The sequence below is a fragment of the Syzygium oleosum genome, unplaced genomic scaffold (assembly GCF_021117445.2).
Source record: "Syzygium oleosum isolate NSW1041296 unplaced genomic scaffold, Sole_v2.1 Sole_v2.09, whole genome shotgun sequence".
NCBI lineage: Eukaryota > Viridiplantae > Streptophyta > Magnoliopsida > Myrtales > Myrtaceae > Syzygium > Syzygium oleosum.
This window is the reverse complement of record NW_026607493.1, coordinates 2,274,487-2,289,513: the sequence shown is the minus strand read 5'-3', so window position 1 is coordinate 2,289,513 and position 15,027 is coordinate 2,274,487. Positions and strand designations below refer to the sequence as shown.

General features: G+C 40.3%; 3 protein-coding genes across 5 annotated transcripts; 1 reads left to right on the top strand and 2 right to left on the bottom strand.

The window, feature by feature from the left end:
- Positions 1–1,743: 1,743 nt before the first annotated feature.
- LOC115690514 (uncharacterized) lies at positions 1,744–6,215 on the bottom strand. Its single transcript, XM_030616871.2, has 8 exons — positions 5,967–6,215; positions 5,409–5,565; positions 5,084–5,169; positions 4,153–4,265; positions 3,724–3,789; positions 3,097–3,206; positions 2,950–3,015; positions 1,744–2,370 (listed from the first exon to the last, which is right to left on the bottom strand). The coding sequence occupies exons 1-8, from the start codon at positions 6,059–6,061 to the stop codon at positions 1,981–1,983; spliced, it is 1,083 nt and encodes a 360-aa protein (XP_030472731.2). The 5' UTR covers positions 6,062–6,215; the 3' UTR covers positions 1,744–1,980.
- Positions 6,216–6,845: 630 nt separating this feature from the next.
- On the top strand, positions 6,846–11,713 carry LOC115690515 (uncharacterized). The gene is made up of 5 exons (XM_030616872.2): positions 6,846–7,227; positions 7,783–7,943; positions 8,151–8,181; positions 8,394–8,496; positions 11,108–11,713. The coding sequence occupies exons 1-5, from the start codon at positions 6,919–6,921 to the stop codon at positions 11,212–11,214; spliced, it is 711 nt and encodes a 236-aa protein (XP_030472732.2). The 5' UTR covers positions 6,846–6,918; the 3' UTR covers positions 11,215–11,713.
- Positions 11,714–12,272: 559 nt separating this feature from the next.
- LOC115690516 (uncharacterized) lies at positions 12,273–13,870 on the bottom strand. 3 transcript variants are annotated; one of them, XM_030616873.2, is made up of 4 exons: positions 13,648–13,870; positions 13,346–13,558; positions 12,589–12,756; positions 12,273–12,453 (listed from the first exon to the last, which is right to left on the bottom strand). In XM_030616873.2, exons 1-4 carry the CDS (start codon positions 13,654–13,656, stop codon positions 12,397–12,399), a joined length of 447 nt encoding a protein of 148 aa, XP_030472733.2. In that variant the 5' UTR covers positions 13,657–13,870; the 3' UTR covers positions 12,273–12,396. The 3 variants fall into 3 exon arrangements, with proteins under 3 accessions (XP_030472733.2, XP_030472734.2, XP_056170940.1); XM_030616874.2 differs by having other exon boundaries at positions 12,589–12,749; positions 13,342–13,558; positions 13,648–13,868; XM_056314965.1 differs by having other exon boundaries at positions 12,589–12,753; positions 13,648–13,855.
- Positions 13,871–15,027: the final 1,157 nt, after the last annotated feature.

Below are 15,027 nucleotides of genomic sequence, written 5' to 3'. Positions count from 1 at the left end.
TCTCCGCCACATCTTCAGCGGTTTTCACCTTGCTCTCTCTCCCACGCGATTTCGACGACCTCTTATGGATGTTGATATGAGGTTAGGAAACTCACAGAGGGAGAGAGGGATGGGCAATGAGACATAAAGCTCGGCTCACCGAGACTGATGAGGGTTGATGGCGCTCGCCAAGAATCCGATGACGGTACATGAGAGAGAGAGAGAGGTGGCACTTTCGCAAATATCAAATAAATATGTGTGACAAACATTTGACAGTGTACGAGGTGGCAATAGCATATGGAAAGAAATATTGGAATTAGTTCCCTAGTACCTTACGAATCTGATACACAATTTAATATATCCAATTATATGGCAGATTCTAATTGTGCATTGAATATGACCACTCTTTTGAAGTCCGACTTATGGTACATTGCCTCACTTATATTAATCTGTAAACTGGTCTTGATCAAGCATTACTCAAAACATCGTACCGTTGAGAAAATGACCGAAATGGAATGAATTCTAGAAAAGTATATACAAATCCTTAAGAGAATTTAACTTTCTACATAAATTATATTTATCTGGAACATATACCTAATAATCAGTTCTGTTCAATCAGTCTATTATTTTGAGCCAAAAGCTTCCTCAACTTGGTGGATCCACTAAAGTGAGTAGGGAAAAGAAAAGCAAATTATTTAATTATATTTTAAAGTTTGGTAGTGCAATCATATACATGTCATGATTGGATTCCAAGGTAATTGATACGTTCTGTTTGCATCTTCTATCAATTCCTCTTCAGTTGAGTAGAGGCCTATCTCTTGTAATCATGACTACCACAAGGCTTGAGAAGAAAAGGTTCAAAAGAAGGCGAAGCCCCTTCCAAAGGCCACAATTCACTTCACTTTAGTATCAGGCTCTAAAACATAATGATGGTGATAATTACAGCCATCATGACCCTAATGATTAACACCAATAGATGCACCTCACAGACTATATAAACATTTGATTGGATATGAAGATGCCAAACACTCCCAATATTGGCAATATGGAGAAGAAGGATGCCAACAGCATCTCTGTGCTGTCGAATTCCGCAATCTTGGTCGGGTGGTGCCGCCCGCACCGGCGGCTGAGGAGGCGGAGGGGCAACATGATACGGCTCGGCAACAAGCGGCGCGGGTTCTGCCTAGGGACGCGGCCGGTGGTCCGGTGGGGAGCCGTTGCAAGCCCGTTCCGGGTGCTGAAGAAGATTGTGATGCAGATAGCATGGAGTGGGAGCTTGACGGACAATTGTATCTGGTCTCTACCCATTTTGCGCCCGCAACTGTTTCCCTTGTGTTGACTGCTAACAGCATTTTCGTTCTACTGTAAAATTTCTCCCCCTTCTTTCACTTTCTAAATCTGTATAATAACGGCAGAGTAAAACTGCATAATTAAGAAGCCACCCTGTTAGCTTCAATCGATCGAAGACCCTACCATGTCTTGACCTCTCCGCTGGGTGCTGGCTTATGGGGTCTGTACTGAATCTGCTCTTCTAGCACAATTTCGATTTTGTAGTGGCAATACAGAAACAATGCAACCCTGGTAATTTACTAGACAAATTTTCACAGTTAACAATTTCTCTAGACCATTAACTCAGAATAACTAATCTCATCCTCCTCATGGAATAAATTACACGAACTAGAATCAAGAGCGGAGACAAAAGTGCAAAGGATAAACTTTGCTCAGCATTGTCACAAGCATTAACATAATAGACTTTGGTCGACGTTGTCACAAGCAAAAACACAGCTAACAACGATAATTTGCAAGCCCAAAGATCTTACAGATTCATCTGTTTTTTCATGTCCCTGCAAAATGCAACTTATACACATCACCAAGCAATACAAGCTACACCTCTTTCCAACAACAAAATGGAGGTAAGCTGTCACCACTCTATACAACAAGTACGATTTTATACAGACAAGGGACATAAATGAAGCCACAAATCTTGCTAAAGCATCCAAACTAGCTTTTGGTAAAGTATGCAAATAGTGTCGGTTGTTTATCTTCATTACTCTTAACCTCTCTTTTCTTCTTCAATGGACTTGTTTGGGTCACATTTGTTTGGTATGTGCCTTGATCGGAATCAGTTGAGAACTCCTTGTAGTCCCTTTTGACTTGGCCCTGTCCGGTTGCGTCATCAAGATGTTTAGCAACGTCAGATTTATCAGTTGGCGATGAGAATTCGTTGCAGTCTTCAACTTTAGGTTCCCCTTTAAAGCTTGTATGCACATCAGTCTCGACAGAATCATGATGAGAACTTTTCTCTTCTCCCTTAGCTTCTTCTTCTTTCTTGATTTCCTTTCTCGTGAAAAATTTTGAAATCATATTTTTGTCCTCTTTCTTCAGTTGGATCTGCAAACAAGTAACCGATGTGAACCCAAGAAGATTTCTAGTGACAAAAGAGTAGATAAAGGGAGAAAAAGACATTCAGTTTGTTCTGTGAGGGTCAAATCTGCTCTAGTGCAAAGACAATGTTACATAGATAAAAATCTTCGTGGTGTGCCAATGAGTACAAGAGATCCAGTGGTCAGGGAGAGGAACGAGGATAGACTCTTTGCTAGCTCGTTGACTAGTATGGCAATTTGACCACCTTCTTTAACATAAAACGCCAGGAGATCATCACCATCCACAAAAAACATACCTCCACGTAATCAACTATGAGCCGCTCATGGAAGCACATTCAGAAGCAACAAAAATGACTCAATTATCAGCAACTCCCTAAGATTATCTGCTAGAAAAAATAAAGAAACCAAAGGCATATTGAGACTGTTGTGTGACTGTCATAAATACAAATTTCTTTTATGCCAACTTTCTAGTGCTCCGTCCATGAAATCTTCAGGGCCTTGTGTACCATCCATCATGAGTATATTTCATAAATGAGACTGTTGTGTGACTGTTACAAATAAAGAAGATAAGCCAAGCTCAGCTTACCTCCTTAATGCATTCTGGTCCATCAAATGATGGCTTGCCCATAGCAGGTGTCACAGGGTACCAAACCTAAACAAAGAATTTCAATAAGCTGGGTGCATTACATGAGGCAGGTCTCATCCAATCTTTCCACAGTCATGGAGCTCTTACCAGATCTGGCTCTGCATATGGTTTGAGCACAGTATCTAATTTGGAAGAAGACAAGCCACCCAGCCATTTATCAGTTGACTCCTTGTCACCTAAAATAACGGGCATCCTGTCTGCAGTGCAAGATCAGTGCAACTCTATACATGATCCCTCTCCTGTCTCAAAATCCTTGTTGCATAATCCATGCCCATAGTGTCTATTGTGTATCTCAGGCTACTATAAACAGATGACAAGAAGAACTGCCATTTTGTTGCTCAAGTTGCTATGAAATATGATCAAAAGAAGGCGACTCTTAAGACCTTGAATGGGTAGTGAAGAAATGAAACATCAATGGACTAATTTCAGCATAAAAAGTTCGAACCCTTGATTTTAAATTCTCCCATATCCTAGTTTCCTACAATCTTAAACAGAAACCACAATTTCCAGCTGATCACAAAATCTTATCCTTCAAAAAGTATACATCTAAGCCTCTTCTGTAAAGCATGACCAATCACTTTTTTATGCTAGGTCTGGCAAAGATAAAGCTTACTGATTATAACTCAAAAGTACACCTATATTGAGTAAGTCACTGTAGAATACGAGAGAAACCATGTGATTAGAGATAAGAAAGCTAAAACAAGAATTGTTTACCATGTAGCCACTGCAAAGCTGGCGATGATGAAGTTGTGACAATGGTAAAGGTGTAAACAATTTCACCTGCAGAAAAGCATTTGCTCAGTGATATGGCTGTGAATCATATGTCCATACAAAGTCGAGCAGCTCTAATTAGGTTAAATTAGCCTTTTCTGCCTTTTCTCCAGAGAAAGAGTAGAAAGAGAAATAGGACAAATAAACTCGACAATTGGGAGCAGGACCAGCTAAAGCAAAACAAAAGTTAATGATGCATCATCGAAGACCAGAAGATTGTACATTACCAGGCCGGAATTCAAGCAAAGTAGCCGTGACGTAGGAAGTGAATTAAAAAGAATAAGTACCAAACAAAAGACGGAAAGGAAAGGATTTTCTCAATGAAATCAATACACGCTACGACTGATATTTATATTTAACAGAGTAATGAACCTTCTGAGTTCTTCCATGAATCATACAGAGCAGCAAATACAAGGGGACGACCATCCTTGAAATGAATGTAATATGGCTGCTTTTTGGATCCATCTTTTTTCCATTCATAGAATCTGTAAATTACATCCAAGTTGATTAACACACTAAAAGATGCAGAAAACTTGAAAGAAGAAGCTAAGCACCTACAAGCAAACTACAAAACATCCCACACTCAATGAAATATCCAGTATCTACGACATGACCCCTAAAAGAGGCAGAAAAAAATGCCAGTTAACCATAAATATGACATGTGCTCCGGAGAATAGACAGAAGTAGCAAGACATCAGATACTTCAGACAATCAATAGAACCCATTACAGTCAATCAAGATAAGGAAAAGGTTCAAACTATGGTAAGGGAAATTCTCAACAACACTCCAGACAACCTAACGATTTTACTAAGATGTGGTTGGACTCTAGCTTAAGAAGTCATCACATTATCCTATGTTTTTTCTGTTCCAGTCATGCCAAAACTAGAAAACAGAGTCCTCAAGATATCTGCAACTAAAGCTCTTAATTTCAGCAATGTCCTTGGCACTGCCTCCAGTAACAGATGAAAAGTGATTGCAGACCTGACAATTAACAAGAGACCACATACCACTACATAAATGTGTATTAGGCTAACAAACACATTTGGACTAAGATTATTCTTATAACATATATTTGGCAGATGGGGAAAAAACTAAAGTGGAAAGGCTGATTGCCGAAAAAGAACTAAAAAGGGAAGGTTGATTGCCATTCACGTAAAATATAAGAACCAAGCTAAAAAAAAAGGTAAATTATAAGACTAATGTCATCTCAAAAATAGAGACTGCTAGCTAAAGGAAGACATATGCCTCCACTGTGTTCCATGACCAAGAGATCAATTCATGCAAGGATTAGATATGTGCATACCCTTCAACAGCCACAAGGCACCGGCATTTGGGAATGAGACGACGAAACGAAGCCTTTTCATTTATCGACTCTGACCGAGCATTGAACTGTGACAGACAGACAGACATCAATTAGACACGATGCAAGTTTGTACATGCAGAAAACCAAAGTAAACCAATAAGTTCTAACTTTATCCTAACTTAATTCTCGAAATCAAACAAACATTGCCGACCAAAATAAAAAAAAAGAATCTGCAAGACATCATTAAAGTCCACAAACTAACGCGGCACCACAGAAGTTCAAGTCATAAAAAAAAAAAGAGATTTGCATGCCAATAGCTTAATACCATCTTATAATGATCAGGCTTCTCGTTTTTCTTGGTGAAACTGGGAATCAACCCCCATTTCATGCAGTGGAGCACGTAATCATCCCCGTCGGAATTCTCTTCCCTCCGCACCACCGGCACATTCCATCCCGGCGAGAAATTATAGCCCGGGCGGTACCTGAGTGACAAAGCACACGTCCCTAACACTTTAACTCACCAGCAAGAAACACCTTCGCGCAACATTGGAGAACAAAAACGAAGCTTCATTCGCCAAAGAAGTCTTCGCAGACTTGCTTGCTTTCAACCGAAACTTTCCACACAAAAAAGAAAAGAAAAGAAACGGCATCGCCTGTTATCACTGGAAAAAACAAAAAGGCAGAAAACTAGGGCATAGCTCAATCGCGCTCCTCGATCGACGCAATCGACGGAAGTGATTTCTCTGCGATCGAACATCCGATTGCACCTCCGGCGCTCTCGAACCCACACGAATACCCATGCACACGCTCGCGCATACACCGGAAAACCTAGAGAGAGAGAGAGAGAGAGAGAGAGAGAGAGAGAGGGAGGGAGAAGCGATACCGGTCCATGTCGATGGTGCGGGAGGGTTGACCGCCGCGGTGAGCGGCGCGGGGGATGTCGTCGGCCCTGAGGCTGCAACGAGCTCTTCCACACATGCTCTCCCGGCGATTCTGCTATGCGCTGCGCGTGTGCAGTCTTCGAGTGCGAAGTGGAAAGAGCGGGAAGGAGAAACGACGATGGCGGTTTCGTTTCCATTGCCGAGCGGCGTCGGAACTCGACGGGAGCCGTTGGATTCGACCGAGCTCCCCGAGATGGGCGTCCGTACTGCCTCTCTGCTTTTTTTCCTTTTTATTTCAATTTTCTTTTCTACAGTAAATGCAGATGAATTATAAAATACCCCCCAAGATTTTGGGGCTGTCGCAAAATTGCCCACCCAATGTTTCAATTTAGACAATTTGCCCTCCGAATTTCGGAAATCGGGTTGCCGTGCATCATCCCTGGACAGCGACTCCGGCCAAATTATATTCGGAGCTTCGATCACGTGACAGCACACGACTTACAAAAGGATAGTTTCGTCGTATAAGTATGCACACAAACATATATAAGTAGAATAATATTCGACCAAAAAAAAAAAGTAGAATAATAACTTTGAAATATACAGTATTCGATATCATGTAATTATAATTTCAACGAGAATTTGATCGAGATCTATGTCGAATGGATATCTATTAGTAATTCTGAAATTATTACACTTTTTAGTAGACTCTATATTTTTTTTCTCACATATGTCGATGATATATGATCAATTTGCCTTTCATAATAAAACACGTCCGGTCACGGGATCAAAAGTGCGATAAGAATTTAGTTGGGGGGCATTGCCGCAAATTTCACAAACTGAGGGGGGCAAGTTGAAAAACAAATTAAGACGTCCAAAAATGAAGAAACCTCGACAAAACCCTCCGAACAAAACAGTAACCTCCCCAATCCCGGAGAGCTTGCTCCAAACTCTTCCATGCAATCCCTCGCGAAACGATTCCCCGCCTTCCGCCGATGCGTCGGCGGCGGCGGCGGCGGCTCCCTCTGCTCGCCTCGGCACTACGCCGTCCCGCCGCGGCGGCGGCCGAAGTCGCCGCCCCTCGCGCTCAGGAAGCCGGACGGGAAATCGGAGTGGTGGATCGTGGACGGCGAGATGCACGAGATCGGCGACAACGTGCCCCCGCGCGAGCGTTTCGTGATCCCCAGGGACAACATACCCAACAGGCGGCGGAAGCAGCTCAGGGATCAGTTCATGCGCCGCACTCGCCTCGTGCTCAAGGAGGCGGTCCGTACCGACACTCGATTTGCTGTTCGAAATTTTTTTGGCGCTCGTGTTGTGGGAGATGTGTCTGTAGCTCCTTTGTCGGTCGCGCTGTGTGAAATGTTGATGGGAGTGAGGCTTTGGATTTCGTCTTCAGCTGGAATGTGGGTTGCGTGTCGATTGCGTTGTTGGATGTCATGCAAATGGTGTTTGGCTTTGTAGGTTACATGGTCTCTAGCTCTTCAAATTACTGCTTTCCTTTTACCATTTATTAAGGGTGTTTTGTTGAGTGTTCGTTCAGTTTTTCTACTCATGGTAATGATGTACAGAACTGTTCGCCTGTATTCCGTATTGTGTTGCAGCATTCGACCAAGATTCGAGGTGATCTTTCGGGAGGATGAGTATTGGTGTATATGCTGGGACTGTGTGAACAGTGTGTGATAGAGAATTGAAAGAACCCACATTAGTTTTGTTTGAATCTCACCTATGTGCTATGAGTCAATTGAAGTGTTGGAAATTTGTTCTTTGGATTTCTTTTACTTGTTGCATTATCTTTTTTGACTTGCGGTAATGATTCAGGAGCATGAGCCTTGGTGCAAAAGGTATATGGAACTGTATAATGAGCTTAGAGAGAATTGGGAGAGGCTGTATTGGGATGAAGGGTATTCGAAGAAAATTGCCCAAGATCATGCAAATTATGAATCTGCTGAGGATGATGATCAAGATTTTTCCCCATACAGGTTGGGCAATGATAAGCATGAAATTTTCTCCTCTTCAATTGATGTGGTTTAAACAAGTTTTAGCCCCCTGAATTGGAGACACAAATCATATATTGGGAAGCTTCTCACTAGCTGAGTCATGAAAAGTAAAGCATAGCTTTTATTTCAGCTTCCAAGAGATAGTATGAACCAACTATAACTGTGTTGTATATCTTCTTTATGTTTCAGGAGCAGGAGGTCTTATGCAGGCCAAGTCAAGGTACTGGAGTGGAATCAGAATCCTTGTCTCTTATTTACAGTATTGCTTTTTTTATCTGATAAAATCACCATGGGACTGGAATTATTATGAAGGCAAATATGGTTACTTCCTCGCTACTTACAATGCTGTGTCTCTGAATGATTTGTCAATAATCTCTGCACGTCCATTGTATTATAAGGTATCTAAAAGACGGTAAATTTTTCTGAATGCAGGAGCAAGGATTTGTAAGGAATGGACAAGGTGATACATGGGAAAAGGTTAATCAAATTCGAGATAAGTTTGAATATGATAGAGAGAGAAGAATGAGGGAGAAAGGTAAGGTCATGTTTGACTTTTTGAATGACTCATCTTTGTCCATTGGTTTCACCAAATAATGAGCTGCTTGCCAGTGATTTTTTACTCCTAAGGTAACATACATGTCTGCCACCAACTTCTATTGTTTGTGACCTATGTGGTAACACGTCACCATGAATTTTTTAGCTTCCCATATAAGAAGTCAAGCTACATGATCTGTCTCACACGTCTGTAGGCTTTCGAACTTCTGTGAATCTTGTGGTATACCTTGTTTTCGATAGTTGATGGATTGGCTATACATATAAAAGGATAGGGCAGATGTAATTTCTTGTTTTGAGTAAAGAGCTGATTGCATTGGCACCTACATTCTTAGCACCTACATTCTTATTACGTCGCCCAAGGCGGCTGCTCCTGGAATTAAAGACTAGTGGGTTTATGGAAACTAATCTGGGTATCACCTGTATTCCATTCATTATAAAATGCAGATCATTATTTAGCTAGACGAAGGATAAGGCAGAGCATAATTTTTTATTTTGAGAAATGAGCTGGTTGCATTGGACCTACATCATACCACATCACACAAGGCATCTGTCCCTTGAACTAAGTAACGAGTGGGTTTATGGAAAATATTCTGGGTATCTAGTATCTACCTGTTATTTCATCTTTACAAAATGCAATTGAAAATGCAAAGCACTTTAAGTTACTCTTTGGATTTTAATGAAATGATGAATTGTAACCCTCAGCTGGATGGCCAGTTTCACATTTTTATCTGTTTTTCAAAATCAATTGGTTGAATGACCTCTCTGAATGGGTCTGTAATTGTGGGCATGACCTCTCTGAATGGGGTCTGCCATTACCCATAATTTATGTTTTCTTACACGGATGTAAATCTCAATTGCTCTTTGCCCCTGAAAAAGCCAGTCCAATTAGATTTTGCCAACAAAAATGAAAATTTGAATCACAGCTTCCAAATTAACAGAAATCAGGAGACCTAGTGAATAGATTGGATTACCGAGTCTACTTGAATTCCAAATTAAAACTTTGAATTTTATTTCTCACAATATCCATGGTTACAAAAGTAGGAATTCTTCTTATTTTTCTCATTCTAAAACACTATACAGAAACCCTTAAATTAACCTGGCTCTTAAGATTATGGACCAATTCTGATTAAGATCTTTTATCAAATTAACAACTTTCTATTGTTCCATGTCAGTATAACTAAGATTGATGGGTTGATAAAAAGTTTGATGTTAAGTGGCAAGAAATTAGCTCTCAACCAGTAGTGATTAGCTAAATCAATGGTTGTTTAAAAGTAATATTTCGTGAGTTAAGAATATTTGGTTTCAGGGTATCTATGGTTAGGGGATCAATCCCCTCAATTACCTAGTTGTATCTATGGTTCAAATTCGCAACTCCCACACGAAGTGTCATAACACAAAATCAATAATTTGCATATTAGGACACTTTATATGGAAATAATCAAAAGTGAACTTTGATTTTGACGAGGAAGAATGGGAGATTGGTCCCCCGAGGGACCGTATTTGACCGTTTTGGCCCCCCCAAGATTCTAAGTCTAGATCCATCCTTATTTGTGGGAGTCATGTTTCCAATTTTATAGACATGCTCCCTTGGTTGTGATGTCATCAATCTGTGATTCGTCTACAGACTTGTTTATGAGTCTTTTTACTTCATATCACGAAATCTATATATGTTTAAGTTCAATTTCATGCTTCTAGTTTTCCGGAAATGTTAGAAACAGTCTTTTGTGCGTTATTTTGCATATGGTAGCTTTTACCTATAGCTGTTTTGTATGGGGGCAGTACCCCCTTGGTACCTTCTTAATGAAATCTCATTTATCACTAAAAAAATTTATCTAGTCATAAATGAGCATAAAGTACCTATAAGAAACGTATGAGCTATATTTTCCTTTAATGGTTATTACTTGTTCTGACACACTCAAGCGTCAGCAGCAGCATGCTTTTAATGAGTAATATACTGAAATTTATCTTTACGTGCATGATATAGATGCTATTGATCATGTCTGTTGGTTCACTCTTTTTGTTGATTAGTACCTCCTTTAACTTCTTAAGCTAGAAGATAAAAATTTTCTCCATATACCTTTTTGCTAATTTTCTTGTTCAAGCATTTCCCTAGATGTCAGATGGCTATGACATTGCAAATGTGAATGAATAGCTGTGTTTTTTGTCGATTTGTAGGAAAAGGAATTATCTTTGTGAAGAAAATGAATGTACTTTATCACGATGTTCTCATTGCAGAATCTAGATTAGGTTCCATCCTTATTTTAGCCATTCAAGTGCGGGTGAATTTGAAGCATTCGTGTGTAATATTCAAAAAGCCCTAAGAATGAGAAAAAAATTTAAAATAACAATATTTTGTGTCCTGGAATGGTTTTCTATTTGTAGAGTAAATTATGCAAACTATGTTATTGCAAATACTGAAAGCTCACAAGGACAGTGACTGGATGCAATCTCATTTCCTTAGTGCAAGCTGAAGGCAGCACTTAGATTGATGGCTCTTTATTGTCATTGGAAATTTTCGTTGAGTTCTTATAATTCAGGTTGCAATAGTGTATTGGTGCCATTTCTCATGTATTTATGCATGCCAATTGCAGCATTTGCACCCATGAACGCAGCACCCCCTTCGGATGATCCAGATGCAAGCTCCCGGTATCGGCCATTCGATGCTCAGAGATACTTTTCGGAAAGTGAAAGTGACTGATGGCTCCCATTAGAGTTCCGTATCTCGCCAGCTAAAATTGGCATGTGAGGCAAATGTGTCCTCCTGGACAAGTCAATTCGTTCCCATGCCAGAGCCAGTAAAAAAGCAGTGATTTGCGCATTACTTTCACTTGTGGTGGTTGCAGATTCAGCAGAGCAGTTTGCACGGCATGCTCTGGGGGTGTGCTCAGAGGATCTGGACTGCTAACCATCTTTCTTCCCTCTTACCTATGTATGCAATTTGAGGAATATAATTATATGGTTCAGTGTAATTTTGTATCAGAAACTGAGAACTTTAATATCTTTTATCATCTGGCCGTGGCTTTCCCACTGTGAATACAAAAGAAGAGAAAGCAGGCCATTTGCTCTGAAAGTAAAGTGAAAAGGCTCTCTCCCCCTCTCTGCTCGCCAATCAGAAAAGAGACCACGATCTCGGTACTCAACTGTTCTTAACTGCAAGTCCAATGGGATGATTGACTGCAATCGTTAGGTTTGCCTCCCCTTGGTTCCCGATTATTCCTTGCTTTTGCTTTTGGGTTTTAGAAGTTCAATGCATTGCTTTTGATTAATTTCCAACGTGAATTGCTATCAAAAGTCTACTACAAAAGGAAAAGGTCACTTGCATGCACCGAACTTTATGTCAATTTATGTTCATGCCTGTCTCGATGGTGTCACGGGAAGATTTGCAAAGTTCACACTTTTCTCTCCCGTGAATCTTGAGGCTGAAATATTAAAATTATGAAGTAAAATTAAACGTTCTTTCCCGCTTTTTTTTGTCCTTTTTTCTTTCGCTCTTTTCGACTTTCTCCGCTTTTGTAGAAGGGAAATCAAACCTACCCTTCATAGTGTTCTTTTTTGCTCTTTCACATCAGCCTCTTCCAATTTCCTCAACTCGAATGTCAACACCAGTCGATGACTGTCTCTCCATGTACAAACTAAGCGCCATTGTCCGTTTGAGCTCATCTCCTCGTTTTAATATGTAATTTGGGTCGAAAGAATTAATGTTGTGACTTGCGAAAGGAGAGAAAGAGGATGAAAAAGGATTAAGCTCAATGAACATTCCAACACAAAAAAGCTTGACTTCTTGCACCCAAAGAAATTACACGGCTTGATTTCCCATAGAAGTGCACGAAAAGATATACATAGCACAAGCATTCTATAGAATTCATCGTTGTAAGCTTCTCTAGCACAAGGCACAGGCTGGAATCAAGCAGCTGGAAAAGAAGGCCGACCCTCTTTTCTGCAGCAAAAATTCAAACAAAGTGAGAAGTTTAATTGGCCATGATAAAAAAAATTCAAAAATGGTACTTTAGCAAACAAATCGGTGGCTTAGTTATGATGTTGGTTTTTAATTGAAAAGGGTCTGAAAGCCTGCCTTCCTAGGTTTGACATGAAGCAGTTCGGCCGGGACTTTGTACAGGTCTTCATCAACGGGTTTCGGCCTCGCCCTGAAGTGAAATCCTGGGATCGGAGACCCTTCAAGGTCGTTCGGCCATCGCTTTTCTTTTACTATTTCGGCATGAGGGTCGTGAACTTCTGTCTGCTACAAATAACAAAAACTTGTAAGTACATTCCGCCAGTCATTTCGTTAGTTTTGTTCATGATCGTGATCCTTATAAGAGCATCTCAAGCTCCGCAAAATTATTATTTACTTCCAACATATGCATTCTAGACTCTACAAATGTGGAAATCGCATAAGAGGATGTAAATCTGGATCACCATAGCTTGAGGAGTTATGATAGTCAAATGTGGTAAGGCAAGTGTTCTTCACATTAGAGAAGACCTGTCTAGATTTTGCCTGCTAGATTGAACTCATCACATTTCGCAAAACATATGAAGTCACAAAAAAGATGAGACGTGATTTATGTGATTGGAGAGTTCAAATTTCTAACTCAAATTCACGAACAATGAAGTGATTCAGCGTGATTTCTCAAATCAAGATGAAAAAGAAAAATTTCAAAGAGAGGACGAGCGTGGAAATCCAAAAGCCTCTGGATCAAGGCGAAAGTGTCGCCAACAGAAATCTTTCGCATCACGCGGCGAAAAAGTTCACGATAACGAATGCTCATATTTTCAAGAGAAAAGAATAACTTGTTCATGTTTCCGAAACCGTTAGCTTTTTTTCAACTTACCCTTCGGCGAGGAACAACGATCACAGCAGGTGCTACTTCATCACTCTCGTAAAGACCATCATCCACGTATAAATCACGATCCTCGTTGCAGTACTCATAACGTAGCGACTCGGCCCGTCTCGCCGAGTCAAAGCACTGAGTGAAAGGAACGCCTTCGTAGCTATCCCAGCTCCCGAAAGCAGGGACTTGCCACCCTTGCCTCTTGGAATTACCCTACAATCATTGAACATGCATCAATCATTGAGGAAACTAACAAGAGAAATGAGTAAGCAAAGGCAAAAACAGTAGCGATTGTGCCTTACATGCATCATTGGAGACAAAAAGCAAAGAGAAGCGGGTGTGAATATTGGAATTTGATCACACACTAGTCACTAGATACTCAGCCTCATCTCAACCGGGTTTATATACACATGCGGATTAGACCTCTTTTTTTAGGTTGCTTTTGAATGTTCCTTTGGATACAATGCAGTAGGCATGGAACAAAGTCTATTTGAAAATTTTTCAAAAACTTTCTTTTCAGGCTAAAGCGAATGGTGATTTTCTTTATGATTTTAAAAGAAGAGAAAAGGAGAAGGATAAGGTGACAAAGCCCGTGGCACTGCAACTTTTTTACAACAGTAAAGCGACAGAGAGGTAAGCTGCGTGTGAGGGAAAGAGGGGGCAATTTGTTTTTCTTTTTGGCTCATTCATCTTCAACTTTGTCCGCTTCATTCCACTAATCACGTGTTGAACGCCTGATGATAAAGAGGTTAGGAGCTCTACTCTTTGATTATTTTAAGCAAGAACTCACTGCTTAGTGCCTCAATACCCTTTGCTTGAGTTATTATCTACTTAGGGTGCATTTAGTTCGATTTTGGAAAATATCTTTGGAAAAATGTAGAGGCCTTTGGGCTAAAGGGATTTCCGAAATTCAACTAGTGTTTCGTAAAGTGTATTTTAAAAACACATTGGTAAGCAACTTTGACCTAAATGTTGTTGGTAAAAACTATACTTTGTAAAAGAGTTTTGATAATTTTTTTAAAAAAAATCTCAAATTATTTGCCGGCAAAACTTAGCTGTCAGTGAGCTAAATAAGCTACCAGCCAACCGCTAGCCAGCCTCGCTTGAGGTCACCTGACCTCAGGCAAGGCTAGCAATGGCTTGTTGGTGGCTCGCTAGCTACTCGCCATTAGTTGAGGCCTTCGCCGGCAAGTTAGGGATCTTGAAGATATTTCTGGAATTATGAAAGATGAGAGAGGGCAAAATTGGAAGAAAGAAAAAAGTCTATTTGCATTCCGAGAATGTTACTTTCCAAAGTAAGTTCGTACCTGTCTTGGACTAAAGGCCTTTGGAAATGTCATTAGTAAAAACTATACTTTATAAAGGAGTTTTGCTAATTTTTTTAAAAGAGACTGAAAAAACATAATCCTTTTTTTTTCTTTTTTTTTTTTTTAACCTCTACGAGTTTTTCTCAGCTTATCGACCCAGGACTGCGATGATTGCGACCTTCTTGTATTCTTCTTGAAAGTATCATTTTGCAGCCAAAAATGTGGATCAAGCATGGATAGATGCATGGATAGATAGATAGGCCTTAAAACCATCTCCATTGAGAAGATCCAGTGGCCCAAACGTGCCTTTTATGCCCATGAATGCGGCTCATTTTCATGCCACAAGAAATCCAAGGAGATAGATCATGGGCCATG